The 17,854-nt window shown below is 41.8% G+C and overlaps 1 protein-coding gene across 2 annotated transcripts in view; it reads left to right on the forward strand.

Moving 5' to 3' along the window:
• The window catches only part of kcnd2 (potassium voltage-gated channel, Shal-related subfamily, member 2), a 434,539-nt gene extending 431,659 nt beyond the window's left edge, over nucleotides 1-2,880 (forward strand). For both annotated transcript variants that reach the window (XM_080191717.1, XM_080191718.1), the window contains one exon: nucleotides 2,218-2,880. In XM_080191717.1, coding sequence (XP_080047843.1) covers nucleotides 2,218-2,395 — 178 coding nt within the window. In that variant the 3' untranslated portion in view covers nucleotides 2,396-2,880. The remainder of the gene's footprint in view (nucleotides 1-2,217) is intronic.
• The last annotated feature ends 14,974 nt before the right edge of the window (nucleotides 2,881-17,854 follow it).

Consider the following 17,854-nt stretch of genomic DNA (forward strand, 5'->3'; position numbering starts at 1 on the left):
ATTTAATCCAGAATCATTGCTGGAGAGGCAGGTGGGACAAAGTTGCTTTCAGTATCTTGGAGCAAGTTGGCCTTGGAGGAGCGACAGATATCATTAGCTCGCCCCAAATTTGTAGATATTATCGAATAGAATAGAATCCCTACAGTGCAGAAAGAGGCCCTTTGGCTCCGCCACTTTGATAGAGCATCTTATCCAGACCCGACCCCTGTAATCCCAGTAATCCCTCTAACCTTTAGATCCTGGCTCACTAAAGGGCAATTTATCATGGCCAATCCACCCAACCTGCACCTCTTTGGATGTGGGAAGAAATGAGAGCACCCAGAGGAAACCCACGCAGACACCGGGAGAACCTGCAAACTTCACTTAGACAGTGACCCGAGGCCGGAATTGAACCCGGGTGCCTGGTGCTGAGAGGCAGCAGTGCGAACCACCGCGCCGTTCCCATTGGTTCAGGCATGCCCTGCTCCACAAACAGACCCAGATCAAAATCTGCCCCATCATTTCTTTAGTGGAACTATCCCTAAATATCTTTTCATCTTTTGATTTCTTTGAATTAATTTGACTCAATTCAAGCTTCAAGAGTTACTTCCCTGAAAGAAAAGGTTACAGTTATGATAATTGGAGAATGCACTTTGATTTTGACCTTTTTAGAAGTGCAGTATCCTTAATGGTGAGGCCTTTTAAAATAAATTATGTGGATCAATTTAACTATTTCTTTTGCAAATCTTTTTTAACAATAAAACAAAAATTTGAGGATTTAATGAATCAAAGTATCACCTATTTTAATGATCACATTGCTGCAAAAACTGACCTTGTAACAATTGCTTTCAGTATTTTTGTGGAACACGATTTAAACAGCTCACCTTATGGTGGTCTCTGCTTTGCCAGTAACTTACCGACTGTAACAATGTGTGTTTATTCTGCCAGCCTATAAGAGGAATTTTCTGAGGTGTCCCACTGGGGAGTCTTGTACTCAGTCGCTCTCACTCAACCAATGCATAGGCCACAAAAGACAGCATGTAGTTAAAGAATGAAAAGGAAGTTTGTTTGCTAATGCATGCATCAGGAGAGAGAATAGCCGATGAACACCATCTATCGTCTCTGTCTTAACTTTGCAGACATAGAATTGATATACTGTTCTGAACACTTTAATATCCCAGCCAGCCTATCACCCAAACTGGCGGGGCGGGGCGGGCAATTACAATATTATGCAGTATTATCTTAGCCAATAATATTCCACCTGTCAACAGGAGCAGGAGCTCATGAGTTCATGGCACCTAAAGGCCCTGCCCTCGTTACTAGGAAACCTAACACATGTACATCGTTATATTGGAAGCCATAGCTAACATCTGCGAATTTTAATTGGCAAAAGGAGTCATTCTTTTGCCCAAATCTGGCCTCTTTTATCAGCTTGAGAGACTGCACCAGCCTCACTACCCACGAGCAAATGCACTCCCATACATGCCACATCACTAATTAAACTTGCTCCTGGGTATCCCAATGCTGATAAGAATAACTGCTTTTCTATAGTCCATCGTATTAAAAGAATTTGGTCTATTTGCACTGTGTTTTCCATCATGTCGGGCAATTAGATCACCATTGGCCAAGGTTCACAAAACATATTAAGAATACAGTTTAATTTCATAATACTTTGACCTGATTTGATCTGATTTATTATTGTCACATGTATTAACATGCAGTGAGAAATATTGTTTCTTGCACGCCATGCAAAGCATAGCATTCATAGAGAAGGAAACGAGAGAGTGCAGAATGTAATGTTGTAGTCATAATTAGGGTATAGAGAAAGATCAACTTAATGCAAGGAAGGTCCATTCAAAAGTCTTGACAGCAGCAGGGAAGAACCTGTTCTTGAGTCGGTTGGTATGTGACCCAAGACTTTTGTATTTTTTTCCCAATTGAAGGAGGTGGAAGAGAGAATATCTGGGGTGCGTGAGGTCCTTAATTGTGTTGGCTGCTTTGCCACGGCAGCGGAAAGTGTAGACAGAGTCAGTGGATGGGAGGCTGGTTTGGGTGATGGATTGGGCTACATTCACAACCTTTTTTGTGTTTACCCAGTTTATAATACCTTTGCATATATTGTTCCAGGCACATTGTGAATTCTCACTATATATAAGGCACTTAACCTCATCTATTTATTATACTCAATCTAAAATGAAGGCCTTCGTTAATCTGATTTCAATTTATCCTTCTTCACAGCCGATCCAGTTTGAACGCAAACATAGAGGAAAGTGTCAAACTAAATTGTGAGCAATCATATATAACCACAGCGGTAATAAGCATGCCCAGCCCTCCTGCCACAACACCCGAAGGAGATGACAGATCCAACTCTCCGGACCAAGCAGAAAGCAACATTGTAAAAGTGTCAGCGCTGTAAAACTCTTACCAAGTCAAACATGAGCCTGGAAAGTCATCTGCCCACCTGTGTTATGTTCCTGCTATTGAAGAAATAGAAAAGAACATCACAGACTGGAGAGCAAGAGGAGAGCATCAATCAGTGTTTTCCCTGATAGTTTTGCATTGTGAAGTTCATGACCACAGTGATTTTCGCACTGAAGATATTTACCAGTGAAGCTTGACATGAAAGTGACATTGACAGAGAGATGAGCAAAAGGAGGTTATCATTAAGCTTGCAAAATTCCTGCAGTGATTACCTTGCAGTTGAGCACAATGAGACATTTCCACTTCTGCTACATTTCCTGCCCCAAAAGGCTTGATTTATTATAAAGGTACACGTGAACTGGGAAAGTGTGCATGAGGTAAAAGAATAAAAAAACACGAGAACTATTCAAAAACGACCAGTGACATTTTCTTCTTTGCAGCCGCAAAGAATTCAGCAAAAATAAAATGAACTTGTTTAAGTTGGAGGCAAGTGTAAATACTGGATTGGAGACTTGACATATTTTAAATTAAACAAAGACAACAAAATTGCATGTTAAATTTTCCTCGAGGCAATACATAACATTTTTTGTTTTTCAATGCGCAGCGAGCACGTACATTTCGTCAAAATCAGGGCCTGTTTCTTACCAGACGACAGATGTACAGTTGGTCCTTAGTTACCAACAGACTGTTTAGTTAACGCCTGATGGAAGATCCGACTGCGGTGATGAATAGTGGTTTGTGTTAACCAGTTACACGACTGTAAAACCTTAGGAATAGCGACCCTCAGATTAAACAATCCTGTACTGAGGCTGACACAGCTAGACAGAGCAGAATACCAATTTTTATCCAGACTTTTTTCTCCTGTACAAGCTTGTACTATAATGCTTATAATGGGTGTGAACAATTTTCAGGCAAGCACTTGAATGAGTGGATGGCCGTTGATGTGCATTACAGATTTTATCCTTCTTCATTGCAGCTGTAGCAAGACTAACAGATTGTTCTTTCTGCATGGTCTCCCAGATTTATATGGGATTTAGTGGATGGTATTCAGCAGGCTATGTACTCCTTTCATTCGTAGCTGTGAAAGCTGTTCTTCCTCCGATAAGTATATGTATATTTTTGAGTCAGTATCTTCAGATGTACTGAATTGCAGTATTAATTCCTTTTTTCTAAAAAAAAATGGGGATTTTGGGTGTGGCAATTTTGGTTAGACCTTTTTTTTAAACTTATACCGGATGGTATTATGAAGTAAGGGCCTTTATTCTCAGTCACAGTTCAAAGGAAGGAGAACCATAATCTTCACTCTATGGACGATGCTCGGTAGGCAGAATGTGTTTCAGCAGAGTTAATCTGGTTATCAATCCCCGGCCCCACCCCCACAAGTAACTGAGTGCTTCATACAGAGGTTAGAAGGACAGAGTCTTCAAGCTTGCATGATTGATATTTCTGTGACAAGGCAGCGACTTTCCACAACATTTTATTTTTCTTTTTGTAATGCTGTTGTATTTAGACTAATATATCTAGTTTACAAATGTGAACATTGTTGACGTGCTGTTAAATGGGGTAGGTTGCTTGGAAAGAAAAAAAATTTTAAAAAATGGCATTTTTTTCATTCAACGTTTTCATAGATTGGTCTCTGGCTGAAGCACTGCAAAGTAATACAGCAATATTGGTGCAGACTCGATGGGCCGAAGGGCCTCTTCTGCACTATATGATTCTATAATACTTCTTTAAAGATCAAATGAATATCTATCCAGTCGCAAATATAGAAGTATTCGCTTAACACTCTTACAGGAAAGGATAGCAGAAGCTGCATCTGGAACTTTCTCATCTGCACTTAAAGTATTACTTATGCAAAGGTTTCCTCGCTGAACTTTTTTTTATATAGTGTCCTTAAGATGTTGTTAAGAGTGACTCAGAAATCTCTGTCAGATTTACTGTCCCCTGTTGTAAAATGACTGTTGCGGTATGCAATGCTCTGTGCTGTAGTTGTAATTTTGTAGTGCATCATATGATTTCATTGTTTTTTGGATCTGAACAGCTTTCATAAGTTCTACTTTAGCGAAGCAGCATAATTGGCAATCACTTGTGCGAGATAACTAAACATCAAAATGTCTGCATCCTTTAGTTGGAAGCGTTGGTACTGTAACCAGAAGTAATGCTTGATAAATCAATAGCATTCATGTTCTTAATTACGGAAAGATGAAGTATGTAAGATTATCCATCGGTAAATTGTTTAAGGCAATTAGTAGAAGAATCATGTGAGATAACAATGGAGTATTTTTGCAGACAAAATGTGCGACTGGAAAACAGAATGTATTTAATAGACATAAGAAATACAGAGAATGTTTGAACTGAGTATCTTCACCTGTAAAATATACACAGAAAGATGTGCTGTTAAAATGCAAGAATTCATTAGAATGAGGGATCAAAAATTGTGCATTTTACATAATTTTTAAAAACAAAGGCACACTGGAGACATGTGATAAAGAAAATGATTCCCATGTACACAAGTTGAGATTAAAATGTTTTAATTTTGGGCATGTGTGTTTTCTGTTATCACAATAATGCTGTCAGCCATGTTTGAAGTATCATGCAGTGTACAGTAATTTATTTGTAAGGTCTACCATAGTTACATTCTAAAATAGTGTAAAACCTGATCATACATAATATTAATAGGCAATATCTTGAGTACAATGAAGACAGTCAGCCTTACCTCCCTCAACCAACTCTCCGTCATTGTCATTCTGCTGCTAGACTTGTCTGGTAACCAATCTTGGAAGAGGTCCACTTTCTTCCAGGTATAAACTGAGATAACCACAGTTATCACTTTTGGTCCTTGCCACTAACACTGTACTCTCACCACCAATTCCAGTCGCCTCCTTGGCAACATTATTTTGGTCCTTATTGTATGAGTTCAGAAGTAAAAAAGTTTTGATACAGTTGTGTAGAGCCTTGGTGAGGCAGCACCTGGAGTATTGTGCAGTTTTATAGTGGGATTTTCCAGCCATACTTGCCTCAAAACCAGAACATCCCACCTGAGGTCAACAGACCTTTCCATGGTCCGCCCCTCACCTGCTCCGATTCCCGTGGCTGGCATGATGGGAAAATTCGTCCCTTGGTCTCCTAAGGAGGGATGTACTTGCCATTAAGGAAATGAAATGGATATTCACCAGACTGATCCCTGGGACGGCAGGAGTGCACCATGAGGAGAGATGGAGGAGACTGGGCCTGTATTTTGTAGAATTTAGAAGAATGAAAGATGACCTCATTGAAGCAAACAAAATTTGGCAGGGGTTGGCAGGATAGATGTTTTCTCTGTCTGGAGGCTGTCCTGAACCAGGGAACACAGTCTCAAAATAGGCCTATTATAAGGAGGAATTTCTTTACTCAGAGGATCTTTGGAATTTTGTGCCGAGAGAGCTGTGGAGGCTCAGCCATTGAGTATGTTCAGGACAGAGATTGATAAATGTATAGATATTAGGGCTATCAAAGGATGTGGGGTAGTGCAGGAAAATGGTGTTGAGATAGAGAATCAGCCTTGATCTGGTCGAATGTTGCAGCAGGCTTGAGGTGCTGAATGGCCTACTCTTGCACCTATATTGATATAATCTCCAGTTGAAACAGGCTTTACAATGTCAGATGAATCTCTGACCCTCTTCATCACACGTGCCATCAATTCCAACATACATTAGATCACCTGCAAAACTCTACTGTTCATACCCTATTTCGCACTATAGTCCTAACCATCCATCACTCTGACCTCATTCTTCTCATTAGTTCCAAAAGCCTCAAATTTAATAATGATAAATACATATATGTAACTTTTTGGCTTAGGTGATTAGGGCAATATTAGCTGAATGCTAAAGATGAGGAAGATTCCAGTTTGAGTTTAGAACATAGAACATTACAGCACAGTACAGGCCCTTCAGCCCTTGATGTTGCGCCGACCAGTGGAACTAATCTAATGACCCTCTAACCTAAACTATTCCAATGTCATCCATATGCCTAGCCACTGACCATTTGAACGCCCTTAAAGTTGGCGAGTCCACAACTGCTGCAGGCAGGGCATTCCACGACCTTACTACCCTCTGAATAAAGAACCTACCTCTGACATCCGTCCTATAATTACCACCCCTTAATTTAAAGCTATGTCCCCTTGTGTTAGCCATCACCATCTGAGGTAAAAGGCTCTCACTGTCCACCCTATCCAATCCTTTGATCATCTTGTATGCCTCAATCAGGTCACCTCGTAACCTTCTTCTCTCCAATGAAAATAACCTCAAGTCCCTCAGCCTTTCCTCATAAGATCTTCCCACCATACCAGGCAACATCCTGGTAAACCTCCTCTGCACCCTTTCCAATGCCTCCACATCTTTCTTATAATGTGGCGACCAGAACTGTACGCAATACTCCAAGTGCGGCCGCACCAGAGTTTTGTACAGTTGTAACATGACCTCACGGCTCCGAAATTCAATCCGTCTACCAATAAAAGCTAACACACCGTACGCCTTCTTAACAACCTTATCAACCTGGGTGCCAACTTTCAGAGAGCTATGCACATGACTTCCGAGATCTCTCTGCTCGTCAACACTACTAAGAGTCCTTCCATTAGCCCTATATTCTGTACTCCTGTTACTCTTACCAAAGTGAATCACCTCACACTTTTCCATATTAAACTCCATCTGCCACCTCTTGGCGCAGCTCTGCAGCTTATCTATGTCACTCTGCAAACTGTAACATCCATCCTGTCTACAACTCCTCCAACTTTGGTATCGTCAGCAAATTTACTAATCCATCCTTCGACACCCTCATCTAGGTCACTTATAAAAATGACAAACAGCAGTGGCCCCAAAACATATCCTTGAGGTACACCAGATCTGTGCTGAGTGAGTCAAGCCCAGCCAAGCAGGTGGCATCTCAGCATCCGGAATAAGGAAGGGAAAAATCAACACAGATCATTCCCCTGACTGTTGGGCAATACCCCTCGTAAAAATGGATGAGCGGATAGGCAATGGGGAGGTGATGGTCGAGTGTTATTATCTCTAGATTATTAATTCAAAAAGTCAGCTAATGTGCTGGGGAGCATGGTTCAAATCCCACTACAGTAGCTGGTGGAATTTGAATTTGATTAAAAATATCTGCAATTAAGAATCTACTGATGACCATGAAACCATTGTCAATTGTTTGGAAAAACTCATCTGGTTCACTCATGTCCTTTAGGGAAGGAAATTATCAAGGGGCCACACGGTGAAGCCTTCCATTGTTTGCTGGAGCAGAGAGAGAGCTAAGATTTTACCTGTTAAAAACCTGTTTAAAATAAGTTTAAAGCACTTTACTCTTTGTAGAACTGTTTGAAGCATTTATTTATTGTATTTACTGCTTTAAGAATTCTGAGGGTGTGGTGAAAAGGCAGTTGTGGACCAGCCTGCTTTAATTATCAAGGGGCCACATGGTGAAGCCTTCCATTGTTTGCTGGAGCGGAGAGAGAGCTAAGATTTTACCTGTTAAAAACCTGTTTAAAATAAGTTTAAAGCACTTTACTCTTTGTAGAACTGTTTAAAGCATTTATTTATTGTATTTACTGCTTTAAGAATTCTGAGGGTGTGGTGAAAAGTTGGTGACTAGTGGGGTGCCCCAGGGGTCGGTGCTGGGGCCTCAGCTATTTACCATTTATATAGATGATCTGGAGGAGGGAACCGAGTGCAGGGTGTCGAAATTTGCTGATGACACCAAGATTGGGGGAAAGGCAAATTGTGCGGAGGGTGTGGAGAGTCCGCAGAAGGATCTAGATAGGCTGGGCGAATGGGCCAGGAAATGGCAAATGGAATTTAATGTTGGCAAGTGTGAGGTGGTCCACTTTGGTAGGAAGAATGGTAGGAAGGACTATTACTTACGGGGCGAAAAACTGCAGCAGGCGACGGTGCAGAGGGACCTCGGGGTCCTTGTGCATGAGTCGCAAAAACCCAGCTTGCAGGTGCAGCAGGTGGTCAGGAAGGCGAATGGGATGCTGGCCTTCATAGCGAGGGGGATTGAATATAAAAGTAGGGAGGTCTTGCTGCAGCTGTATAGGGCATTGGTGAGGCCGCAGCTGGAGTACTGTGTGCAGTTTTGGGCGCCGCACCTGTGCAAGGATATTTTGGCCCTGGAGGGAGTGCAGAGGAGGTTTACTAGGCTGATACCGGAGTTGAGGGGGTTGAGCTATGAGGAGAGGCTGAATAAACTAGGCTTGTACTCGCTAGAGTTTAGAAGAATGAGGGGAGATCTCATTGAGACGTATAAGATGATGAATGGGATGGATAGGATAGAGGTGGAGAGACTCTTCCCGCTCAAAAAAGACAGTAGGACTAGGGGGCACAGCCTCAAGATAAAGGGGAGGCGGTTTAGAACGGAGTTGAGGAGGAACTTCTTCACTCAAAGGGTGGTGAATCTCTGGAATTCTCTGCCCGTTGAAGTGGTGGAGGCTGCCTCGCTAAATATTTTTAAGAAGCGGGTTGATGGGTTTTTGATAAGAGAGGGGATTAAGGGTTATGGGGAGAGGGCGGGAAAGTGGAACTGAGCCACAACAGATCAGCCATGATCTTATTGAATGGCGGGGCAGGCTCGAAGGGCTAGATGGCCTACTCCTGCTCCTATTTCTTATGTTCTTATGTTCTTATGAAATCTGCCATCCTTACCTGGTCTGACCTACACGTGACTCCAGAGCTGATTAACACTCAACTGACGTTGGGTAATTAGGAATGGGCAATAAATGCTGGTCAGCCAACAGCACCCATGTCTCAACAATGGATAAAAGAAAATCAGTTGAAGACACAGCAGTTAAGCTGCCCACTATCAATTAACTTGGTTATATTTATGGTATTAGAATCACAAGGAAAGATGGTGTATTTGTGGATTATAAACAGTTTCCAACATCAATGGGGCTGTACCTTACAAGATAACAGTGGTTGAAGAGAAGTAAAATTTGTTAAGGAAATCCTTTTTTTAAAAAGAAAACTGTCCCCAATGAACCGGATGTAGAAGCCTGTTGGTTCAGGAAGATTTATTAACACAGTATCATTTATGCAATACCACCAAAGACCATTAAAAAATATTTTGACCCATCAAAGCTCATTCTCCAGTAAACAAGCTCTTCCAACATCCAATTATGTTTTGAGTAACCTCAATGTCTTTTACCTTTGTTACTATCCTTGATAGATTATTCCAAATATGTGCCACTTGTTTCAACAAAGATGTCTTTTTCTTATGTTATGATTTCTGCTGATGTTCAATAGAAGGGCATCCCAAATCTCAGAAAGCAGACTTGGAATGTTATCTCTAAACTACTTATTTTTTGTGATTTAGAAAAAGAAATGTAAGAAAATAGATGAAACCCAGTGAGAAAAGAAATCAGTTTTGTTGTGAACAAATGTCGAGACAGTTATTAAACTTTAAAACAAGCTAGAAATGCAACAGTAAAGAACAATATTTACAATTAATTACAATAATGATTACCCAGACAATATGCTTAACGTCACCCCCCCCCAAATCTATCCAGCTTCCTGAACCTTGACAATATATCTTCCCCAAAACAACATCCCATAGGTTTTAAGACTATGAGCCAAATCCAGCAAATATTTACCAGGCACGATCTATTGCTTTCTGTAGGGACCTTTCTTCTAATTTAAATTAGAACTTCTGATGCTTTATTTTCTGTACAACAGCTTGATTCTGTGACAGAGCTCTGCTTTGCAATGGGACCTGGCTATGATCAAGGTCCCTATACTGCTTGTTTGCATTTTGCTTAACAAAGTATCAGTTTCACTTTGCTACCAGGCTAATCTGCATCTCGTAAATCCTCGGTACAGCTAAATCCCTATCAGTTTCTTTTTTATCCAATTTTTCATTCCAACGTTCTAACATTTGACACCTCATCCTGACTTTTTTTATCTCCCTTTCTTGACATTATTGAAATTATTGGGTTTGCTTTATTGCTACAATTTTGTAATTTCAATACTTCTGCGATTATTTTTTATCCTAGCATTCTATTAGTTTTCACTGACTCTTTACAAAATGTTATAAATATATTTTGGCAAAATACTCAGAAACTGGAATGACCAAGAAACAGCATTCATCTGAGTTGAATAAAGAAATTATTTGAAAAACATGACAGGATCTAAATTTTTCTAATGGTACGCAGAAATATTTACTTCTTTTTTAATTGGGTCTTTGAGACTTACTCCTCTGGCTTGGAACTGTGATGTGCCGATGTAAATCACTTAAATATCAAAACTAATTATTATGTAAGAGCATTACCCATTGGAAATGAGGAATTTTGAATTGCAAATTTCTATTAAAGAATTAAAAAAAATTCAGAAGGATGTCCTAAACCCTACCATCTTCAGCAGTGACCTTACTTCATCATGAGGTGAGAAGTGCAGCTGTTTACTGATAATTGCCCAATGTAAAAATCTATGAGCAATTTCTCACGCAATTAAGAATTCAATTCCAGCATGTAGCAATTTCTGGACAACATCCAGGGCACATCTATAAAGTGGGAATGTGATGGATCCACTTGCCTGGATGGATGAACTGCAGCCACACTGAGATTAAGACCTTCCAAGACAAAACAGTTCCAACTGAAAAGCACCTCATTTGCTGGCCAAAAGAGTCGCACACATCACCTATTGGACCAGAGCCATTCTGATTCTGTACAATCATTTTGTGGTCAACTAACTTTGGAAGAAAACCACCAAATTTGGTCCAAGGGCTCTCTTCCACCTTCCAAGCTCATCCTGCAAAGCTGTGATTCCCAACCTGGATGCAGGTATGTTGACATTATACAGTTCCCAGCTCAGCCCCACTCAAGTCAGTCAATTCTTCAGTTTGCCACACCAGTCACCTGCTTCTGCGCCCCCAATCTATCGATCCCATTTTTGCTACAGAATGGGAGAATCATTATCATCATCTCCATCTTGCACTAACCTGGTGAACATATATCACCAACGTCAAAATTTTGGAACTTCCTACCCAGGAGCCTCAACAGAGCAGCTTCGCCACAGAAACTCTTCAAGGAGGAGATTTTATAGTAATTTTGTCAGACAATAAGCAATGAATGACCGATGGCAGACTTGTCGCTGATGCCCATCTCCAGAGACTGTATGTCAATTTTACAAATAATCTTTTTTTCCTTAGCGTGTGCAGTAATTACCAAGCTTGGTAATAGCCTAATGTCCTATTAAGTTTTCATCAGATTTGTATGGTTCAGCTGGGTTCAAAAGAACATAAGGACATAAGAAATAGGAGCAGGAGTAGGCCATCTAGCCCTTCGAGCCTGCCCCGCCATTCAATAAGATCATGGCTGATCTGTCGTGGCTCAGTTCCACATTTCCGCCCTCTCCCCATAACCCTTAATCCCCTCGCTTATCAAAAACCCATCAACCCGCGTCTTAAAAATATTTAGCGAGGCAGCCTCCACCACTTCAATGGGCAGAGAATTCCAGAGATTCACCACCCTTTGAGTGAAGAAGTTCCTCCTCAACTCCGTTCTAAACCACCCCCCCCCCTTTATCTTGAGGCTGTGCCCCCTAGTCCTACTGTCCTTTCTGAGCGGGAAGAGTCTCTACACCTCTATCCTATCCATCCCATTCATCATCTTATATGTCTCAATGAGATCTCCCCTCATTCTTCTAAACTCTAACGTGTACAAGCCTAGTTTATTCAGCCTCTCCTCATAGCTCAACCCCCTCAACTCCGGTATCAGCCTAGTAAACCTCCTCTGCACTCCCTCCAAGGCCAAAATATCCTTGCGTAAGTGCGGCGACCAAAACTGCACGCAGTACTCCAGCTGCGGCCTCACCAATGCCCTGTACAGCCGCAGCAAGACCTCCCTACTTTTATATTCAATCCCCCTCGCTATGAAGGCCAACATCCCATTCGCCTTCCTGACCACCTGCTGCACCTGCAGGCTGGGTTTTTGCGACTCATGCACAAGGACCCCGAGGTCCCTCTGCACCGTCGCCTGCTGCAGTTTTTTGCCACGTAATAGTCCTTCCTACCATTATTCCTACCAAAGTGGACCACCTCGCACTTGCCAACATTAAATTCCATTTGCCAGTTCCTGGCCCATTCGCCCAGCCTATCTAGATCCTTCATCAAATTGAAATTACCTAAACCTTATATTTAGAATTCCAAACATTTGATTTGCATTTTCATCATAAAGGAAAAGTCATTAGATCTCGGAATCATAGAATAGACAAAAATAGAATAGAATCACTACAGTGCAGAAAAATACTCATTCAGCCCATCGAATCTGCACTGACTCTCTGACAGAGTATCTTACCCAGGCCTTCTCCACTGCCCTATCCCCATAAACCCACACATTTACCATGGCTAATCCATCTAACCTACATATCTTTGGATACTAAGGAGAAATTTAGCATGGCTAATCCACCTAACCTGCACATTGTTGAACTGTGGGAGGAAACAAGAGCACATGGAGAAAACCCACGCAGGTACAGGAAGAACATGCAAACGCCACATAGACAGTCACCCGAGGCCAGAATCAAATCCGAGTCCCTGGCACTGTGAGGCAGCAGTGCTAACCACTGTGCCGCCCCAATAACTGGGAATTTCTGGCATTCAAAAAGAGCAAAGTCAATGGATGGTCTTCTGAGAGTTGGTTGACCTCATGAATATAGTATATGGCCCAGGAACAAAACTGAGGTTAGAAAAAAGGAACAAGAAACAGTTGTAGAGAAACACAATAGAGAAGTCAGAAAGTAATCCAAGGAAGAGATGTTTGCTGTTCCCACTTCATAGTGACATCTGCTATCCAAACACATTAGCTTCATACCTTTTCAGTATTAGATTAAGTAACGGTTAGTTTTTAGATGTTCAAACTACCAATGCATATATATGTAATGGAAATATATTAATCAGAGGTCACGTCTGCTGTTTACTTAAAATTCCCCTTGGTCACCTTCTTTCCTAAGCTCACATCTAGAAGAGATTATATTCTTTAGCTGGCAAGTTTTTGTTTTCATTTTTGCTGTTAATACTTACAAATGCCCCAACTTATTGTTAACTTTAAAAGTCAAAAACCACTGCTCATTATTTTTCATAAATTACTTGAAAAGACTACAGATCTCAAACCATCTTAAGTTCTAGATGCCAACTTTATCACTCAGTAACATCACAAAGTGTTTAATAATTCTGACAAATCATCTATATATGCTCTACCTGACCCAATGCATTTCAAGGACGCAATCAGAAAGTATGCCGTATCTTGTGCTACAGTCAAAATGCACTTCCTTTAAGCCTGACTGAAAGGTACAGCTGTTGCACTTTGACAAGAATTCAACCATAGCGTACTTGGTGTAATAATTAAGTAATTATAAGTAAGCAGCAACCATTAATTCACACCACTCAAAATGTACCTAGAATACTCCAAAGCCTCTGGCAAAGACGCAAAGGTTTGTTACATTATTAGTTGAGGTCACTGAAACAAAACTAACATCAATGCCCCCTAGCTGCTGTTGATTAAGTTCCCAAGAGCTAAATAAAATGAGTACCTAAATTGGCAGAGGATAAGTAAGTCACATATGACGGCAAATTTAAGTAGTGGCTCAGTTGTACTACTATAGACCAAGCTGGCTGACTCCTAAAGGACATAATGGTTAGACTGGGTATGTGGCAGGTAGTGAGGCAACTAACAAGAGGAAAAAAGTACTTGATCTCATGCTCACCAAGCTACCTGCTGCAGATTTATCTATTATAATATTAGTAGGAGTGACCACCCCACAGAAATTGTGGAGACAAAGTCCCATCTTCACATCAAGAATATCTTCTATCGTATAGTGTGGCACTACCACTGTGCTAAATGGGATAGATTTCAAAAAGATCTAGCATCCGTGAGGCACTGTTGGTCATCAGCAACAGCAGCAGAATTATACTCAACAACAATCTGCAACCTCATGACCCAGTACATCCCCCCACTCTACCATTACTACCAAGCCAAGGAATCCACTTCTTCAATGAAGAATGCAAGAGGGCACACAAAGAGCAAAACTAGGCATTCCTGAAAAAAGAGGTGTCTACATCTACAACACAGGACTACTCACACACCAAACAGCATAAACAGCAAATGATAAACAGAACTAAGAAATGGATCAGATCTAAGCTCTGCAATCCTTTCACATCCAGCCATGAATAATGGTGGATAATCAATGTTATTCATATCATGATCACTGGAAGACTTGATTTCTCTTATAATCCAAACTGTACCCGTCGCAAACTCCAACTCGTCAAGAACTGTGACCTGCATCTGATCCTTCACAAGGTCCCACATATCCCTGAACTGATGAAACTTCACTGGGTCCAGGCACCTCAGTGAAATTGATTTGAGAATCATCTGCCTTTATCTTCAAATTTCTTTCATGGTTTTATATCTGTTGATGCTTACAGACTTCTCCACCTCTGTATCCCCATTTGTAACCGCCACCCTTTTGATTTTTCTTCCACCCTATTTCAACAAAACATGAGTCTAATGTGTTGCCTTGTTACAAATCCAGCAATCTTTAAAACTCAATGTATGTATTTATTATCCAATGTGTTTTGTAGCAGGGGGTGTAATTTTAATGGAAAAGTCCTGAAGCTGTTCAGTTTTCTTTGCTCCATTCCTGCTAACTCTTACAACCACTGATTCTTAGTTCACCCTTGTATACGCCATTGATCCCATATTGGGTTCATGTCACACTATCTGCAACCTGCACGACCTGCCTGGGATTGCAAAATCTCACAAGTCATGTCCTGATTTGAGACAATTCACACTTCTTTAACCTGTGCTTAACCCTCTCTCCACTCGCATTGTCTGCACCTACTTGTTAAGACTTGAATTCCAAACATTACCTTGTAATTGAGTTTGTGTCTATATATGCCCTGTTTGTGAAACAAATCCTGCACTTACCTGATGAAGGAGCAATGCTCCAAAAGCTTGTGCTACCAAACAAACCTGTTGGATTTCAACCTGGTGTTGTGAGACTACTTATTGATCCCATATTGTAAGGATGGCCAATGAGTATGAGGTCCACCAAGTTTAATATTTCTGTCTTGTCTTTGTCATTTGAATAAAAACAAAATACTGCGGATGCTGGAAATTCAAAATAAGAACAGAAAATGCTGGAAAAATTGAGCACGCCTGGCAGCAACAATGGAGAGAGAAGCAGAACTAATGGTTAAAGTCTGTACAACCCTTCTTCAGAGTTAAACAGAGGGAGCTATGTGATGGATTTTACACTGTATAAGAGTGGGTAGAGCAGGTACAGCAGGGTAGAAAGTTACGCTTTAGGTGGGAGCTCTGGGGAGATTTGAAAAAAATGTCCTGGGCATAAGATAATTAGAGTGTTAATGGTAGTGTTCAAATGTTAATACTGGCATTAATGTAAGATAGCAAAATGTGTTAATAACAGAACAAAGGTCAGCGTCCTGTGAAAGCAAAGCTTAAGAACACGTGATAAATGGCCATATTCATTGGGTTGGAGGGGGCGGGGGTTGGAACAACAACATTGATTAAAAAGGGGATCAAGATGGAGGAAAAAGTTCATGCTCTGAAGTTGTTGACCTCAATCTTTAGTCCAGAAGGCTGTGTCAAACTGGAAGATAGATGCTGCCCTAAGGTCTGACCACCACACTCACCAAGATCCCACCGCCCCCCCCACCCCACCCCCAACATGGGGTCTGACCACCCCAAATCCATCAAGATCTGAATCCCACACCTCTGAGATCCAGTCCCACCCAAAACGCCCCCAACCTCCCATATCATCCAACTGACAATCCTCACAACTTCTGATCCCCAACCTCTGATCCACCCAACCTCCAAATGCTTGATCTCTAATCCCCACACCCCAAACCCCACGACCTCTGACCCACCCATGACCTCTGATCCCCCAACCTCCAAACTGACCCCTGCACCATCCAAATCCTATCCACTTACCTTAGACGTGTATATTCATCCTGACCTGTCAATTTCAACTTGTCCTTAAACTCACCTGGTTTATAGCAGTTAGTGCTGTAAGAAAGGGGATGTTTCCTTCTTCATTCCAATGGAGCTGGACTGTGATATGGGGCCTCAAGGACAGCTGTGTTGCCTGGACCTTGCCTGGTGTGAATTGGAAGGTCAGGTGAGATAGGCATGAAAGAAAATCCACAAGGTAATTGGGCATGAAGTAGAATCCCAACACTGACTGATGTTGAGTTTGCAGAGAGTAAATAGTGCAAATGCTGACGGTCTACAGCAAATCATTTCTGTACAGCAGGATAGTACTTTTTTGGGCTCCACATGTTCTAACCTGCTTAGCAACCCCTCCCAGGCTAGCATGGTCAGATGGGACAGCCTCCTGCTCCCATCCTTCAGAAAAAGGACTCCCTGAATGGCTTGGAAGAGACTCTCCAATGAGGATCCACTGACCCCTGGGGACACTCCATTTCAGAGCCATCCTGGATGAGTTATCTGGTACACCTGCCCTGCTGTGAACAAATGTCTGTCCAGCTTTTTTTTATGCATTCATGGGACATGGGCGTTGCTGGCTGGCCAGCAATTATTGATGTGGGTATGCCGGCGTTGGACTGGCGTAAACACAGTAAAAAGTCTGACAACACCAGGTTTTAGTCCAACCGATTTATTTGATAATAGAATCACAAGCTTTCGAGGTTTCCCTCTTGGTCAGATGAATGGAGAGTTCTGGCCTCAGACAGAGCATATAAAGCACAGACAGTTTAGAGATTACTGATTAGAATGCGAATCCTTACACCTAACCTGCTGTTCAAACTACCCAGTCTTCAGGAGAACAGTAATCACAATTCCACACAACCCTGCCACAGCAACCTCTGCAAGACATGCCGGATCATCGACATGGATACCATCATCACACGTGAGAATACCATCCACCAGGTACATGGTAAATACTCTTGCAACTCGGCCAACATTGTCTACCTGATACGTTGCAAGAAAGGATGTCCCGAAGCATGGTACACTGGGGAGACCATGCAGACGCTACGACAACGGATGAATGAACATCGCTCGACAATCACCAGGCAAGACTGTTCCCTGCCTGTTGGCGAACACTTCAGTGGTCACGGGCATTCAGCCTCTGACCTTCGGGTAAGCATTCTCCAAGGCGGCCTTCACGACACATGACAGCGCAGAGTCGCTGAACAGAGACTGATAGCCAAGTTCCGCACATATGAGGACGGTCTCAACAGGGATCTTGGGTTCATGCCGCACTATCTGTAACCCCCGTGACTTGCCTGGGTTTGCAAAACCTCACTTACTGTACTGTCTGGAGACAATACACATCTCTTTAACCTGTGATCAGTGCTCCTTCCACTCACATTGTCAGCCACTTCAGGTCTTGAACAGCAGGTTAGGTGTAAGGATTCGCATTCTAATCAGTAATCTCTAAACTGTCTGTGCTTT

Source organism: Carcharhinus amblyrhynchos, chromosome 6, assembly GCF_965287045.1.
Source record: "Carcharhinus amblyrhynchos chromosome 6, sCarAmb.v2.hapA, whole genome shotgun sequence".
Classification (NCBI taxonomy): Eukaryota; Metazoa; Chordata; class Chondrichthyes; order Carcharhiniformes; family Carcharhinidae; genus Carcharhinus; species Carcharhinus amblyrhynchos.